This window comes from Sodiomyces alkalinus, assembly GCF_003711515.1.
Source record: "Sodiomyces alkalinus F11 unplaced genomic scaffold SODALscaffold_3, whole genome shotgun sequence".
Lineage (NCBI taxonomy): Eukaryota > Fungi > Ascomycota > Sordariomycetes > Glomerellales > Plectosphaerellaceae > Sodiomyces > Sodiomyces alkalinus.
The window spans coordinates 2,134,374-2,150,547 of NW_021167081.1; the positions used below are offsets into that span (position 1 = coordinate 2,134,374).

The following is a 16,174-nucleotide window of genomic DNA, read 5'->3' on the forward strand; positions in this document are numbered from 1 at the left end:
AAAAAAAAAAAAATCGGTGTAGAGTTGTGCGGAATCTTCGCCTGTCTGTCTTGTCTTGCGCCGGGGCCTTCATGTCCAAGTTTCCCGGCAAGACGCACGGCAATAATCTCTAGGAGTGATTAGGGAAAGAAGCCATACATACCATGGATCGTTCTTAGGCGAGGGTACGTATGGAATTACGTGGCATCTAATTATCCGTTCAGCTTCGACACTGACCTGATAGTTATCAAACTGAGACATATCGACACGGGCCTTGTCTGTCGTTGGCTCCCTCTTCCTCTTCTACCTGACTCACTCTACACGCCGTTATCGCGCTTGGCTCTTGCTCCATATCTCGGGGTGGCAGGGTCAGCGTCTTGCATCCAGCAAACCCGTTTCGACTGTCGTGTGTGTCGAGTACGCACGCACTCCATACCAATAGACCCATAGGCCCGCCTACGTCGTGGTATTCTATCCGTAATTACCACTCTTCTCGCTTCTCCCATATGTCCCGCCCCCTCCCCACCGGCTTCATCAAGCACACCTCCATGAGCCCCTCCATGAGCCCCCCCTATCCTTGCTTGCTCCTACTGCCGAGAGTTCGACATCATTTCGTCAGTGCATTTCCCAAGGCTGGCTGCCGATAGGACGTCTACAAGCCGGCATCCCAGTCTCGGACCCGGCGCTTACGGGCTGGGTTGGTGCATCTCGGCTGCCTCGTCTCCCATCTCGGGTGGCGCGTCTGTCCCTAACCGCGTTCGGTTGCTTTCCGTTCGGAAGGGCAGGTATGCATGTATGCAACCATACGGTGAATCTAAGTCAGGGACCTACCTGGTGATCGGAAGAGGAAAAAGCAAAAAGAAACAAAAGAAATTAAGAAATTAAGAAAAAAAAATCCTCTGACCGTTGACCGTCTCCCTGAGATTAAGACGGGGATATCGTAACCTGGAAATCCCCCAGTCCCGTCCAATATCTGATTCCTATTCCCGTTCCGCGGCACAGACCCCCCCCCCCCCACCTTCTTCTTCTTCCTTTTCTCTCTTTCTGTCTCCTCTTCTTTTTGGAGTTGCGGCTGCGTACAGCTAACTTGTCGGTGAACGTCCGCCCAACCCTACCTTACCTTGACCCTCTTTCCAAAACAAACTTTCTCTCTATCTCTCTCTTACAGCGTTTCCCCTGTAACACGTACCTAAGCTACGGGGCTTTGAGCTCACTCGGCGTCTGTGAAGATAACGGCCAGTCCTGCCTTCCGTTGACGGGACGCCACCTTCTCAGTTTTAAAGTTGGTTTTGCTATCGGTCTAAGCTAGGGTTGCGGCTTCCTGCCTTCTGCCTCTTTCCTCACGAACACCCGTTGTACCTGCCCCTTCCCCCCTGAGACGTCCTTTCCCACCAGCCCCTGTGGCCTAGCAGGTGCCCATGATGCTTACTGCGACTATATAGAACTTACCTCTCCCAGTTCCTCTTGACAATGTCCTATTTTGTCAGAACCAACAAATCTCCCTCTCTTACCAGTCCACACCACCTCCATTCCTTCTTTATTCACTCAGCAAAACCTCACGATCCAGCATCGTCACGTTGTCGTTGTTTATACCCTTGCAAAGCCGTTTCACCCGACCCTTAGAGATTGACCGGCGTGTTGCCCTCCTTGAACATTCCGTCTCATCAAAGCCGGGCTAGTTCATCGTACCTTAGCCAAGAGCACTGAAGGTGGGTGCCCTGAGGACGTCTATTCGTTTCCAGTGGGCTGATTATCCCGGCCGTCAGCCGTGACAATGGCATATGGTACCACCCTCCCACCCGTTGTCGCGGCCGAGGTTTCGACCTTCTCGAAGGAGGGTTGCTCTTCGGGTGCCGTTGATTTCTCGGCCCTTCCAAGTGGATTTCCCGAGTCGATCACCTCCGACGCTGCCTGGACTGGCGCCAATTATGCCAGCAAACCGTCCGAGTTTATCCTGCTTCTAGCCGCGGTCGAGATTGAGGAGCTCGAGGAAGCTCTCGCTCATTTCAAGGGTTAGTTGGAGATCTTTTTTTCCTCGGCTCCATCCACACCGTGTTCACTGCCCAGCTTGCCATTGACTGTTTGTTCAGGTCTTGACCTAGACGGCGGTCATGTTACTCGTCACAGCTTCCCGCTTCCCATTCTGTCCAAGAAACTCAGTCAGGTCGCCCAGGACATCTATTCTGGTCGGGGTTTTGCGCTCATCCGCGGTCTGAAGCCGGAGAATTATAGCGTCGAAGACCTCACTCTCCTTTATCTGGGCATCCAGGTCCACATTGCCGACCAGCAAGGACGCCAGGACAAGAGGGGAAACATGCTAGGTGCGTCCTGTCCTCGTTCAATTCTCGCAGACCAGTCTCTCACTCTACATCGTAGTCCACATCGTCGCCGACGACTCAACTGCCCAGAAGGCGGAGCATCATCGACATTCCACCTCGGCCATCGTGTGTAACTCTCCTCTACTCAGACACCTGTTTCTCGGTACTAACACGTGCCGCAGAGTTTCCACAATGAAGAGGCGGGTGACATTGTCAGCTGGCTGACGAGAGATACCGCTGCCAAAGGCGGGAAGTGCATCCTCGCTTCTGCTCATACCGTCTATAATATCTTGGCCACTGCTCGACCTGACATGATCCGCACTCTGGCTGGTTCTGACTGGCCGTTTTCTCTGTGAGTCATCTGCCATCGGGCCTGTTTCTGTGGCCTCTTTTTAACCATTCGTGCTTCTTAGGCCCCGATTTCAGTGCCGACCCATCCTTTTCAACCACGGCGGCAAGATCATCATGAACTTCGGTCGAACACCGTTGATGGGAAGCGCTGCGCACCCCCGTCCTGAGCACCTCCCGGCCCTTACCTCGCGACAGATAGAAGCTCTAAATGCCGTCGAAGCCCTTGCCCGGGCCACGCAGCTTGAGATCCAGACCCAAGCCGGCGACATTCACTTCATCAACAACTTTGCCGTGCTCCATCGTCGGGAGGGCTTTGTTGACGGTCCCCAGGAGAAGCGGCATCTCGTACGCATGTTGCTACGCGATACTCAGCAGGGTTGGGCCATTCCCGAGGAACTCAGGCGTCACTGGTTCGATGCCTTTGAGAGGGAAGCGGATCGTGCCTGGCATCTTCAGCCCATGCCCGAGGGATTCTTCCCTCTACGCATCAACACCAACTAACAGTGAACGGACGACCATTTCCGGTGGAATCACTCAAACCCGCCTTTTACTGGCACTATCCAATACTACGGGTGATAATCTGGCGTCTTCGGTTGGTTTATTGCAACTGGCATACATCACCCTCGAGGCATGGTGCATAGGAGTCTATAGCATCGTTTGCGTTTTGCTTTGTACTTGGAATCGGGCCGGCTTCGCTTAACCCTAAAAGTTGATCTGTTCTCTTCTCATCCGTTGCTTACAAGTAGACCAGTATACACTACACGCCTCGATCCTTGGTTGGAACGGGTGGTGAAACAGGCGCCTATGCGTGACTCTAATCAAGCCGCTTGCGCAATACATGATAATATCGCCTTGTGCCAAAGAGTTCACTTCGCGAGAGGGGCGGATTTCTAGGCTGATCAGTGACCAGAATGGGACAGTGGTGGGTTGTTTGCATGCAAACCTCCGGTTACCCGAATGTCATGCATGCATGAATGGAACCCGAGTCTACTAATCCGTGCATGCGCTCCACCAGGCCAATATCAAAACACTATGCGCAGACAACCACCGCATTCACTAAATGTTTGGTTAGTACTCTCTAGTCGAGGAACGGTGTGTTGTTTTTACTTGTTTCCAGTGATGACAGCTTAGGTCGAGAGTCCGTATTGCGAGAATACAGAAGCCAGCCCGGGCCGGAAGGGCCACGACCGGGAGAAGACACGTTCAAAACGGTGTCAACGACGATCGTGCATGAGCTCACGCGTTGATCATACGAGGACGAAAGAGACGCTAGTGCGAATAGAGGCACCTGAATATGAGGCAGATGGGCGGACGGCTTCATGAACCTGAACCCAAGGGTTTCTTCTGGGCCACGGCCGGTGTTGCAAATGCGTCCATGTAGGTAGTTGAATGAAGGCGGTGTCAAGCGTAGAAGCTGAACGAATATTGCTTTTCCTACGTCCTCGCCGGGCCTTCGACCCCTTTCATAGAATCATATGCTGCCTCCCAGGAAGGGGCAGTGAAGAGGGAAGCGGGAAAAGCAACGAGCAAGTGAGCTTGCGGTCTAGAACGTGGACGAAGCACAGCCACTACAGAGTACTGATTCATACCGGAGCTGAGTCCGCCTGGCTAGGAGGGGTTGGGTTGATGCGTTGTGAGCTGGCTAAGATCCAAGAAACTAACGAGATATTAATTAATTATACCCAGCCAGCGAAGAAGCGTCGTCGTTTGCTACTTTCGGAGATATGGGGCACATATCCGAAGAGGATATAAAGTGACTTGCACTGCGTACCCCGGATACGGACACGTGAACGAAGTCCTTCAATGACCCGCTCCCAATTTCTGCTTGGTCTCAGTGCCGCCTATAAACCACGGATAATATTGGTAAAACCCATGAATATAGGAGGGAACACCTACTATTTTAGGGCTTGATCTTTTCATCTAAGGTAAGGTACGTTGTAAAGACGCAGCACCCTTGACTTACCTGCTAGACGTCCTGTATATTAGGTAAACACGATACCTAAGGTAGGGGGTTGGAGAACAAAGCTGTCTCTAACTTGCTTATTAATTAGGTACTGGAATGTCACGTGTTCTCGGTTTATCCCCGGACGCGTCGACGTACCTACAAAGAGGTACGTACAATTCAGTGCCATCGTGCTAACGGACCAGCTGCAGCTCCCTTGACCCTAATAAGCTTCTTGCTACCTACATACCTTACCTTACTCAGGAGCTCGAAAAGCCGTCCCTTAGAAAAAGTAAGTACCATATCACCATCGGTGCCCCCCAACATTACACCAGGATATGCCCTCTCTTCTTCTCGACTCGTTGCTTTTCTCGGCAATTTCTCTTTAGCCCTTTCCTTCACCGCGTTTCCATACAGATGCGCCCCTGAACAGAGGGAGGAGGATCGACAGGGTCCTGAGGTCCAAGACGGCTGATCCGGACTAAGCCGTCCGTTCTCTTGATTTACACACACCCATAGTGTGTGTGGTTGCCTTCAGGGTCGTTCCAGCTTGGCTTATCCGTGCTCCTGGGGGGTGAAGAGAAGCATCTGAACGGTCCCTTTTTCCTTACCCGGAGTTGTGCGCTTCCTTGTCTCGCCTTGGAGAAAATTCCCACTTGCGCCTCGCTGGTGGCTGCATTTCAACGGCCTCCAGGCCAGACACAGAAAGAGTCCAGAGGACCCGTGTGACAAGAGCTCTGATTCAAGCACCGTTATTCAATATGCCGGCCGCAGAGAAGACTCGCCAGAATCATCCACGAGGGTATCGCCTCGTCCCTGAAGGAGACTTGGATCACGACTTGGTCCAAGGACGGCCCCTGGGGGTCCACCGCTCCACCCACCAACGGACAGGAGACGCGGGAGATGCGAAGCGGTTGCCCGACAAACCACTCCCCGACTTACCTTCGATACCTATGCCCATGTCTCCCGACTTTAGTCCAGGACTGGCGCCCGGTCTCGGTTCCCGTCGCCGGCCCTTGATCGTCTTCCTGTGCGCCCTGGCCGGGTGCCTTCTGGCCGGAGCCGTACTTGAGCTAGCGTGGCAGGGAACCCGTCCGCCGCCGCCTACCCCGTTCGAAGATTGCCCCTGTCGTGACAACGGCTCTGGAAAGCCCGATGTCCCACAGTATTTCCAGACAACCCCGCCGATGTGGGCCGGGCCGACGGCCACCGGGAAAGCGCCGTTTGTGGCACAGACGGCAGTGCTGCCGACTGGGACCTATTCCTATGTGCCGAACCATCCTTTGCAGACGTCGGTGCCCATTGAAGGGATGGGGAGTCATAACGAAAGCATCTTCAAGCTCATGGGGTGAGCTTCTCCTCTCTTTCTCCTCTCTGCTTTCGCTGTACTATGTAATATTCCTCCGTGGGCTGCTGACACACTTTGCCTTGTTTTTTTTTTCTTGTTTTTTTCGACTCGAAGTTACTTGACCCCATATGAACCGGCTCCAGGTTTCGGCGTTGATGAGTACTCCCTCCCCGAGGGGGCTGAGCTCATTCAAGTTCAGGTGGGTTCCATATCTGATGGGATGCAACTCGACGATTGCGTGATGGCGGCTTACCATTACCGGTAGATGCTCTCGCGTCACGGATCTCGATACCCGACGCTGGATTCTGGTGTTGCTGGATTCGGCGAGAAAATAAAGAACGCCAGCGGCAAGCTCACTGCTAAGGGAGATTTGGAGTTCTTGAATCATTGGAGCTATGAGCTCGGGCACGAGATTTTGGTTCCCAAGGGTGAGTTTACATTTATGGGCGCTTCTGTTTGCTTCACCCTCTTTTTTTCCACGCCCTTCTTTCGCGCTAACTCGATACTGTCAGGCCGCTCTGAACTCTTCGAATCCGGTAAGTTGGCCGCGTAAACCACCCACTCACTCGGTGAAAGTCTTGTCGAAGAGAATCACAACTCATGTTTCTCAACGTTACAGGTATCTTGCATTCATACATGTATTCCCAGCTCTACGATCCTAATACCAAGATTATCGTTCGAACGACGGTACGTTGCTCGTGGGACAAGCCGCAAACCCCGAGAACACCCTCGTCGCGCCATCTGACTTGTGCTGACAAGGAGTGGATTTCAAGACCCAAGATCGGATGCTCAAATCCGCTGAGTACTTCCTTGCGGGATTTTTTGGCCTCGAGTGGTGAGTGCTCGTGATGTTGTGCCTCGTTGCTAGTTTTGTGAACATGGGCTGGCCGTGAGCTGACGTGTGTAAAGGACGAACAATGCCACGATCGAGGTCATCATTGAACAAAACCATGCCAATAACTCGCTTGCTGGTTACCTCAACTGTCCCAACTCTTGGAAACAGAATGGCGGGTCTGAAGCCTCTCAGGAGTGGCAGGCCAACTATCTGAAGAATGGTGCGACTTCACCCCTCCCAAATGACAGCCAGTGTTCCTGGGGAAGGGCTTGTAGCTGATTCTTCGACAGCGACGACACGTTTGCAGGGTATGATTGAGGGGCTCGACTGGACGGTTGAGGACACCTACTCGGCCCAAACCTTGTGCCCATACGAGACGGTGCGGCTCTTTCCAGGAAACCCTGCTCTCTGCCAGCAGACTGTATAACACCCTAGGCGCTTTGTTATTGACAAACGAGACAGGTCGCCTATGGTTACAGCTCCTGGTGCAACCTCTTCACATACGAGGAGTGGATCGGCTTCTCATACTCGATCGACCTCGCATTCGCTGGCAACAATGCGTTCCAGAATCCTACTGGGGTAAGTTCAAAAGAGGCCTGTGAGCATGCTGGATGCGGTTGAACCGGTCGGTTCATGTCGCATTTCCATCGGCCAAATATGAAAACCATACTGACTTTTGGGGGTGATTGTTCTCGGTTCAGCGCGCCGTAGGACTTGGATATCAACAAGAGGTCATCGCCCGGATCAAGAACCACACGCTCGAATATTCACATTCTCAGATCAACGTCACGCTAGACAACAATGAAGAGACGTTCCCTTTGAACCAGAGTCTCTACTTCGACTTTTCGCACGACACCAACATTGCCTCCATTCTCACAGCTTTCGGCTTCAAACAGTTCGCTGGCCTCCTCAAGCCCGATGCGTATCCCGGCCCTCACGACTTTACCGTCTCCCACATCACGCCTTTCGGGGCCCGGCTCGATATAGAGATCATCCGCACCCCGAAACCCTTCGCTGCCGACCGGTCCAGGTACCTGGATGAAGGGCGAGAGACCAAATACATCCATTTCGTACTGAATCAGCGGACGTTACCGCTCGGGGTCAGTTTCCCGGAGTGTGACAGTAAACGGGTCGACGGGTGGTGTGAGCTCGAAACGTTCCTGGAGGTGCAGGAAGCCATGCCGGCTCTGGCGGACTTCGATCACGCTTGCTTTGGTGAAGTGGATGTACTCCCCTACGGATCTGTGAACGATGGGCGGCCTATATGAAGCAACTTGAGGGAGGTGCGAGTCAAGAAGGAAAGTATGTCGTCATATAATATGGATAATGTGATAGAGTGTACGAGATGGTTCGCTGGACGAGCTCGTGGCATTGCGGATAGGCGGGCCTTTCAGGGGTATTTTCTTTCCTTTCCTGTTCTTTGCTTTAGCTACCTTCTCTTCTTTTCATAGTATATATTTTTATTTACTTTTCGGCCATTTCCCGCCTGGGCTAGTCTGGTCTCGGACCCTGTTGTTTTTCTAAAGATATATCATCCCTATTCCGTATTTCCGAGCATTATTGATTCAGCTGAGTTCGTCCACCGTCAGAATGTGAACACGAACCGTCTGTGGCGAGAACCAGTAACAGCGCGTGTTCTTATCATTTCTGCTGTCGGTTTCCGAGAGAAAGATCTAGAGCAGGGGACATCCTCGATTGAACCTCAAATCACTACCCGAGCTACCCGCTGGTTGCTTATAATTATTATGGGCGATGAACGTCAAGATCTTTTGTTGTTTGATTCTAAGATAGCCAGGATAACAAGGCTGTGAAGCCCACTGCTGCTGGGATATGAAATGATTGCAAACCCCAAGATATATGCCGCTTTACTTTTTGCTTGCTGCTGCCGAAATGGAAAAAATAATAAAAACTCGCGACCCGAAACCACGACAGAAGCTTGTTCTAATCCCCCCTGAGAAGAGTGGCAACCCACATCATATACTCCCAAACACCTTGCTTGACCTCATTTTTAACGACAGATCGACACGCGTTGATCGAGCGAAAAAGAAAATTAAAAGAAAAGAAAAAGGAATGTGTCTCGTTCCGTCCCCCTTACTGCCTCGTGGGCTTTTCCAACACCTCGCTCCCGGCCTCGACTTCCACTTCCGAATCGGCCGGCGTGTGCTTCATCCCTTTCGTCTCAGTGGTAACGCTTCGGACGCAATGATCATCTGCCATGTGCTGGTGCTCCACGATACCGTGCTTCGGGACGAGGCACTCAGCTTCGGAGGCAGGATCGGCATGGGCCGGAGTCCAGGCCAGGAAGTCGCGGCGGACCTCGACGTAATCGTAGGAGAACTCGCCGTGCTGGTCGTCGTCCATACCAAGGAGTTCGGCCTCTTCCGAGGCGCGCAGCTTGAGGCCCGGTACGAGGTCAATGGCCTTCGCAATGGCCGCTGACATGATGAACGAATATGCCGAGGTAGCCACGATGTAGACGAGTTGGACGTACATGGCTCTGTAGTTGCCGTCGAGCCAGCCGCCCTGGGCGCCCGTGTTGACACCGTCGAGACCGATAATGTCGGCAGTGGCGAAGAAGGCGTTGAAGATGAGGCCGACAATGCCGCCGATGCCGTGTTCCGCGAAGACGTCCAGCGAGTCGTCGATTTTCAGCATAAACTTGACTATAATGCGTCAAAAAAACCAACTTGATGTCAGCCAATACTTCTTGGGGTCCGAACGATGACTGGGAAACGGGGACTCCTATAGAGAATGGAAACGGGTGACAAAAGGGAGTTGGGGGGGGGGGGGGGGGAACTGACTCTTGGTGCCAAAGTTGCAGGCAATGCCCGCGACGATGCCCAGGATGACCGACGCCCAGGGAGGGATCAAGCCGGAACAGGGAGTCGCTGCGACGAGGCCGGAAATGGTTCCAGAGCACCAGCCCACGAGGGACCACTTCTTGGCAAGGCGGTAGTCAAGGAGACACCAAGTCATGGCGGCGAACATGGCAGTGAGACACGAGTTCAAGCAGGCCATAACAGCACGCAAGTTGGCACCAAAAGCGGAGCCGCCGTTGAAGCCGAGCCAACCGAACCAGAGGAGGATAGTGCCAAGCGTGATGAAGGCGACGTTGTGAGGGCGGAAATTGAGCATCATCTTGTCGTTGCGGCGGCCGAGGACCCAGGAGTAGGCGAGGGCAGAGAGACCGGAGCCAATCTCGACAGGGCCACCACCGGCGTAGTCCAGGACGCCCCAGTTGAGGGCCCATCCGTTAACGTTCCAAGCCCAGCAGGCCAGGGGGCAGTAGACGAGAGTGGCCCAGAAGAAGATAAAGACCATGCAAGGGATGACTCGGCCACGTTCGGCCGTGGCACCGGCGGTAAGAGCGGCCGTGACGGCGAGGAACATCATCTGGTAAAAGGCGTACAGAAGGGCGGGGATCAGCGGGGAGCCTGGGGACGGGGCGGCGAGGACCTTGATGAGAGCGAAGTGCTTGAGGTCGCCAATGTAACCGTTGGTAGCGCTTTCACTGAAGGCGAGAGAGTATCCCCAGAAAAACCACTGGAAGACGACGACGGAGAAGGTCATCATGGCGACCCAGAGCTGAGAGAGGGCAGACTTGCGGCGAGCGAGACCTGAGTAAAGGAAAGCGATGCCGGGAATCATCATAAGGACAATATTGGCGGAGAGGAGGATGTAGGCCTGGTCGCCAGCCTGGTACCATTGGTTGAGGTTTTGGGTGGCTGTAGATGGAGTGACACGATGTTAGTCCCAGTCCCCACGTGTTCGGTCTGCATGCAGTAATGTCAAGGAGAAGCAAATAGCAGGACACGAGTGACGCTTACCCGAGTTGCCACCATAGTCTGAGTTGGTGCCATTGAAGACGGTGGGAGCTCCTATCCAGCTGTACGACATGGCGGGCCCTTTACTTGCGGCGTCGTGGTGCAGGTTCAGGAGAGGAGGATATCGAACGCTAGGACTGGTGATGTCGGGACCCAGGTAGTTTTTCTGAAAGGAGCCGGGATGGAGGAAAGCGCATGAATCGGAGAGATGTCTGATAGATGTGTAGTGTGGAACACTCTAGGCGTCTCGGGAGAGGAAAAGACAAAACGGACAGAGAGACACCGAAAGATATATATCCAAAGCCTAGTACTGAATGCCTTGCCTGTCAGGGATGTCATCATCCATGGACACGGCATATGCCTGAAGGAGAGACACGGGGGCGCTAGAAAAGGAAAGGGGGGGGGGGGGGGGGGGGGGGGGGGGGGGGGGGTGGGGGGGGTTCGGGCCGCCATGATGGTTGCGACAAAGATAACCAAGATGGGTGGTGATGTATGAGGTTTTGATGTCGTTGACTTTTTCGAATTACACGAAAGTTGATGATAAGAGCTGAAACGGGTATACAAGTCAGCGGTTATAGTTAGACATCCGGGATGGCATGGGAAGAGATGGATGGTAATAGGGTTGACCCCAGGAATAAAAGCCGAGAGAGATAGCGACAGGAAGGGCTGTGACTGGCTGATATTGGGCACCTTAGGGAACGCGATGGTGGGTGAAGCGGGATCTAAAACATCAGGATAATAGGTATTAGTACGTGTACGACGGACCAGGGGCCCACCTGGAGGTGTGGATCGTGGGGCGAGGGTACAACGTATTTCCCATTGTTCTGTTCTGAGGTTCTGCAGTTCCGTGAGATGGGGATGTTGATCAAAGTGTGAGCAATGGTGATCGGTCACGAAAAAAAAGTCGGATGAGAAACGGGGGGTTCGGGTGATGGAAAAAGGAAAATTGAAGCAAAACTCCGGACACTCCGTAAATGTAAATATCCGTATGAGTTTTCATAACGTATGCGTACATCCGCAGGTATCCGTACTCCGTCACTCCTTCACTCATGTTTCTACCGCAACTGTAACTTTTCCCCCGGTCGTCCCTTCCCACCTGTGTGGTTCAAAATGTTCCGTCGATGGGCTCTCAGGGACCGAACTTGGCAAGATCGATCTACCACTTCTGGGCGACTGCCAAGCCTCCCACATCGACTACCCGCAGCCTTTGACACTCATTGCGCCCGCAGAGGCTGATCATAACGCACTTCACCGAAACTGGCGTTTTGGATCATAATTGGTATTTTCAGACGAGAACCAACCCAACTTGGGAAATCGAGAAGGATATCCCGTAATTACGAAGTACACGTTAAAAACGAAGAAACATGCAGTTTCTGGTACCTATAATGAAGAGAAAATCTCTGAGCCTCCACCAATGGGGAATTGAGATAAGAAAGAAAATCCACGGGTACGGATTAGGTACAGAAGTCATGTATCCATACATGGTACCTCGGTACCTTCCGTCAAGTACAACAAAATGGTATTCGTAAAAGCTCTTGGTCAAGCCTTGCTTGGGGGAAGGACCTACCGACTTACCGAGTGCTCTTACTGGTCGACGTCGATCTTCGGCCACTTCGTGTCAACGTAATGTCAATGCGGCATTGGTATTCCCCAAACGGCCTAGGTGCGTACTCCGCACTTTTAACTCCGGCATCAGCTCGGTGCGGGTTTTCTCCCTTGCAAAACCACGAAGTGAGTAAGGTAATTACGTTGTAAGTAATGTCCATGGGTGATCCCTCCGTTTCATCCCGAAAAGCTGGGATCAACGACGCTTTCCTTGTTCCGGTGGCGGAAGATCCGCTCTCCTCCCGCTCGCCTGCTCACTTTACGTATTTCGCACGACAAACCAACTTTTTTCTCTATATGTAGAAATGGGAGGCATACCCGTTTTGGTCGTCTTATCTCATATTCATGGTAATAGGTAAAATCCATTCCTGCGGAAAAAAAGTCCCAAAGCGTTCACAACCAAGTCCTCATAAAGTAAGGTAGGCAATTACACGATGCCCGGCTTACACGTACATATATCTCCTGTCATTGTTTTGTGCAGAAACCGACCGACCGGCTGGCTGCATGTTCGAGCCCCCCTTCCCAATACCCCCAAACGGGGGGATAAAAAAAGGATTTTCGTTTGGGCGGCTACGGCTTTCCCTTACTTCCTACCAGGCAGATCAGAGAATCTCCAGCCCACCGTCACCGTCCCGTCGTAATTCATAGCTGATGATCGTGTGGTCCCTGTAGTGAAGTATCAACCTGAACGCCCTCCCCCCTGCTCCCAACCCCCGTGGCGGGCCCCGGCCTGGTTGTTGCAATAGCAAGTTGCCGCCCCCGTCCCCAACGTCCTGCACCGGCCCGATAGCCATGCCGTACAACGGCCGAAGCCATTTGAGCTTACCCTCCTCGTCCGATGCCTTCGGCAGAAGCCACTCGACGCGAAACCCGTACGACACGTTTGCCTTCCGGCTCGATGTCGCTGGCGGCAACCCTTCGACGCCCTCGGCCAAGTTGTGGTGGTCTCCGCCGCACGCCCGCGTCGGCGTCAGCAGCGCAACGCGACCCGTCGCGGAACCTATCACCACGAGGGACAGCTCGGGCACGTGGTGAAGCATGCTTAAGCGTTCCGTATGCCGAAATGACGGGCCCCGCGGCACGTTACCCGTGATTCCGCGACAGACTATCGCAGCGCCCGCTGAGCTGATGTTCCGGAGCTCCACGTCATTCATGTACGTGCGGAATAAACAGCCGCGGTTCGTCAGGTCCCGGAGCGTATCCTCGTTCTGCCTTGTCGTATTCCGATTACACTCGTACGCCCGACGGAGGAACGACATCCGTTGGGAGAGAGATGAAGGGAAGACATATGTGGATCCCGTATGTGGCATGTAGAGCATGTCAAGCCAAGGATACGACTTGGGCGTCGTCATCTGTACCAGGCCGTCTACCGCGCCTCGCGGCCTGACTCTCCACAGTCCGTGGTGATGCATCGTATGCGGAGGGGTAAAGGGAGAAGGTGGTCCCGCGAGCACTTGGGCGAGCAGAGCGAATTCGTTATATTCAGGGTCCGACTCGGCTCCGTCAGAATCGTCGACCAAGGGTCCCTCCAGTCCCGGCGACACGAGACTCAGTGTTGACACCATGGGCAGCCCCGGGCTGACCACCTGATCCTCACCACTGCCGTGATCTTCGCTTTCGGGAGCGGATCCGGTATCGATCTCCGCAATCAAGTCCTCCACGGGGGGGCCATTGTCTTCCTCCTCTTCGTCTTCGTCCTCGTCTTCGTCTTCGTCCTCGTCTTCGTCATCGTCCTCGTCTTCCTCGTATTCCTCATCCTCATCCTCATCCTCCTCTTCCTCATCGTCGTCCTCCCCTTCCTCCGGCTCATTGGCCCCCTCCTCGTCCTCGCCCTCGGACGCATTCTCCTGTTGAAATGGGGCCTGATCGCCGAGAACACTAGTTAGTATGATGTTGATCGGATTAGCCGCAAGGGCGCTAAGGTTGAGTTGAACGGGATGTGGTGTGACGGGGCCGCTGACCTCTGGAGGCACGACTGCAGAATCTGGAACGGACAATAAGCTTTTTGAAATATCCAGTGCGAAGTCGTTGTTGGTGCTTCTGTGTTCAACTGTAACCATTGAGGGGTGGCCCACCCCGAACGCATCCTTGGGGGAACTAGCCGATACAAAGCTGGTATATGGGAGAACGAGCACGCCCCATCCACTACCACCTCCAGTTAGCCACGGCTGAGCCAAGACGGTACCAGAACAAGGGCGACGAGGTATAGAAGACGAGGTAGATAGGCGTGAAACTTACCCAGGAAGGTACGTGTAAGACAAGCTACGAGGTTGAGACATGTGCGAGATCTTCACAGGCGCTGTACAAGGATTCCAGATATCCAAGACCCAAGCCTGGCCATTGATATCCATCGCACATACCTTCTCGGCTTGGCCGTCGCGGTCGTCCCAGAAGGTGATGTTGGGAATGTTGTGACCGCCGTCCCCAAGGAGTAAAATAATCCTCCAGTTGCATTTCCGCTCGGCAACTGACTTGGCCGCATCATCCCGGCCCACGGCCTTCCGACCGCGGGGCTGCCGGGTGAGCCCAAACGCGAACACGGTCACCTCGTAGCGGTTAGAACTGACGGCAATGAGGCGAGAGAGTTGATGGATGGCGAGACCCCATGCGGAGGAGCCGACGTTTTCGCGGAAGAATGGCGCCGGGATCTTGGGCCGCCCCTCGACCCTGTCCGAGATTGCGTACCAGATGTATTCGGCGATCTCCCTGACGTAGTAGGCAAACACCGACCCGTCATCGTACGCGGTGACGACGACTTCTTGTTGTCCGAGGAAGCCCGTGGCGATGGAATTGGCCTGGTGACCGAAGAGGTAATCTAGAGTCCCTCCTATCTGCTTGGCGACCTCATCCGGCTTGGTCGCCAGGATTAGATCGGGGTCCTGAGGTAGGGGTTGTCTCGGCACATTTCGAGGGCGGTAGACGAAGATTCGGTTCTCGTACGCGACGAAGTAAAGCTAAGCACCCAGAAGAAGATAATTATAAGCATAAGCGCAACTGGAAACAGAAGAAAGGGCGGGGGGCAGCCATACGTTGTACTTCTGAGACAGCGCCGTCAGGTTATTCCGATAATACTGCATGCGAGGAACGATCTTCTCCAGCGGCGGCCGACCTCCACCATCATAACAGGGATTCTCGGTCGTAATCTGCCCAGCTGGGACGCCATCAACAAGACTAGATACGGTGACAGGACTGCTAGTCAGATAATCTCGTTCTCGTTCGCGGATGAGCATTCGAGCTCCTTTGCCGAACTGTGAAAGGGTCCCTTCGGTATTAGCAGAAAGGCTGGCACTACACCCATGACCACAATGTCAAAGATTTTCGTCGCATCTTTTATAGAAGAGGTGGAAATTCTGTGTCCTTCGACTCACGCGATTCGTAGCAGCCTGCATGCAAGGTGGGCTCAGCGTCACTTCGCGGAAGCCCCGCGTGCCTTGTTCAGAATTCCACGCCATCTTCTCCGTGGCGACAAGACCCTGCGTCCCACATAAGTGCTGGCTTAAGAGAGACGTGCGTGGTTTGAATTCTCTTGAGCTGAGGATCGTTTTAGCTGAGTAGCTGGTAGCCTGTTCGAACTTGTGCAGGCACCCGGACGAATTGGACCTGTGGGTTGTGTTGTAAAGTAAATGCTGAGGTCGACCCGCTCAGTGGTGGGTTGTTTGTCCATCATCCCACTCCACACCACAGTACCTATACTTGTTCTGCACCGTGCCACGATGTGGGCAGTTGGCCTGAAGCCGACAAAGAAGGACTTGTTTGTACGGAGGAATACACTAAATCCCTTCTGTAGTACATCTGCAGACGTATCATGGCCATATACCCCGCCTGCAACATATTCAACCTTTTTCTCATAGGTATCTCAGCTGTCCTAATTAGTAAGGTAAGTACCTAAAGGGGGAGGAGGGGGCCTATAGGTCAGAGCTCGAACAGAGAGTTTTGGGCTGGCCAGAGCCGGGACAGAGATATCTCTGTTAA

At 53.6% G+C, this 16,174-nt stretch overlaps 6 protein-coding genes across 6 annotated transcripts; 3 read left to right on the forward strand and 3 right to left on the reverse strand.

Moving 5' to 3' along the window:
• Positions 1-143: 143 nt before the first annotated feature.
• Positions 144-731, forward strand: SODALDRAFT_358510 (hypothetical protein; the record flags this gene model as incomplete). The annotated part of the gene is made up of 4 exons (XM_028614112.1): positions 144-150; positions 237-387; positions 422-593; positions 627-731. The coding sequence occupies 4 exons, from the start codon at positions 144-146 to the stop codon at positions 729-731; spliced, it is 435 nt and encodes a 144-aa protein (XP_028467881.1).
• Positions 732-1,753: 1,022 nt separating this feature from the next.
• SODALDRAFT_275150 (taurine catabolism dioxygenase TauD) lies at positions 1,754-3,149 on the forward strand (the record flags this gene model as incomplete). Its single annotated transcript, XM_028607966.1, has 5 exons — positions 1,754-1,991; positions 2,070-2,300; positions 2,356-2,423; positions 2,480-2,649; positions 2,711-3,149. The coding sequence occupies 5 exons, from the start codon at positions 1,754-1,756 to the stop codon at positions 3,147-3,149; spliced, it is 1,146 nt and encodes a 381-aa protein (XP_028467882.1).
• A 577-nt stretch (positions 3,150-3,726) lies between these two features.
• Positions 3,727-5,269, reverse strand: SODALDRAFT_358513 (hypothetical protein; the record flags this gene model as incomplete). The annotated part of the gene is made up of 5 exons (XM_028614113.1): positions 3,727-4,099; positions 4,173-4,216; positions 5,006-5,045; positions 5,104-5,157; positions 5,202-5,269. 5 exons carry the CDS (start codon positions 5,267-5,269, stop codon positions 3,727-3,729), a joined length of 579 nt encoding a protein of 192 aa, XP_028467883.1.
• On the forward strand, positions 4,860-8,285 carry SODALDRAFT_332240 (phosphoglycerate mutase-like protein). Its single transcript, XM_028611652.1, has 10 exons — positions 4,860-5,938; positions 6,053-6,137; positions 6,204-6,366; positions 6,451-6,474; positions 6,558-6,625; positions 6,712-6,773; positions 6,848-6,993; positions 7,064-7,152; positions 7,236-7,352; positions 7,475-8,285. The coding sequence occupies exons 1-10, from the start codon at positions 5,352-5,354 to the stop codon at positions 8,039-8,041; spliced, it is 1,908 nt and encodes a 635-aa protein (XP_028467884.1). The 5' UTR covers positions 4,860-5,351; the 3' UTR covers positions 8,042-8,285.
• A 235-nt stretch (positions 8,286-8,520) lies between these two features.
• On the reverse strand, positions 8,521-10,978 carry SODALDRAFT_350125 (ammonium transporter MEP1). Its single transcript, XM_028613460.1, has 3 exons — positions 10,601-10,978; positions 9,575-10,498; positions 8,521-9,436 (listed from the first exon to the last, which is right to left on the reverse strand). Exons 1-3 carry the CDS (start codon positions 10,668-10,670, stop codon positions 8,865-8,867), a joined length of 1,566 nt encoding a protein of 521 aa, XP_028467885.1. The 5' UTR covers positions 10,671-10,978; the 3' UTR covers positions 8,521-8,864.
• Positions 10,979-12,804: 1,826 nt separating this feature from the next.
• Positions 12,805-15,654, reverse strand: SODALDRAFT_323337 (hypothetical protein; the record flags this gene model as incomplete). Its single annotated transcript, XM_028609798.1, has 4 exons — positions 12,805-14,347; positions 14,441-15,156; positions 15,232-15,450; positions 15,571-15,654. 4 exons carry the CDS (start codon positions 15,652-15,654, stop codon positions 12,805-12,807), a joined length of 2,562 nt encoding a protein of 853 aa, XP_028467886.1.
• Between the last annotated feature and the right edge of the window lie 520 nt (positions 15,655-16,174).

What these genes read in the sequence shown, in the direction of transcription:
- SODALDRAFT_332240 (XM_028611652.1), top strand. Translation starts at nt 5,352, where the DNA reads ATGCCGGCCGCAGAGAAGACTCGCCAGAATCATCCACGAGGGTATCGC. An exon ending in GGATTTTTTGGCCTCGAGTG is followed by an intron (nt 6,774 to 6,847) that starts GTGAGTGCTCGT and finishes ACGTGTGTAAAG; the next exon opens with GACGAACAATGCCACGATCG. An exon ending in CGTTCCAGAATCCTACTGGG is followed by an intron (nt 7,353 to 7,474) that starts GTAAGTTCAAAA and finishes TTCTCGGTTCAG; the next exon opens with CGCGCCGTAGGACTTGGATA.
- SODALDRAFT_350125 (XM_028613460.1), bottom strand. Translation starts at nt 10,670, where the DNA reads ATGTCGTACAGCTGGATAGGAGCTCCCACCGTCTTCAATGGCACCAAC. An exon ending in AGACTATGGTGGCAACTCGG is followed by an intron (nt 10,499 to 10,600) that starts GTAAGCGTCACT and finishes CTCCATCTACAG; the next exon opens with CCACCCAAAACCTCAACCAA. An exon ending in CTGCAACTTTGGCACCAAGA is followed by an intron (nt 9,437 to 9,574) that starts GTCAGTTCCCCC and finishes GACGCATTATAG; the next exon opens with TCAAGTTTATGCTGAAAATC.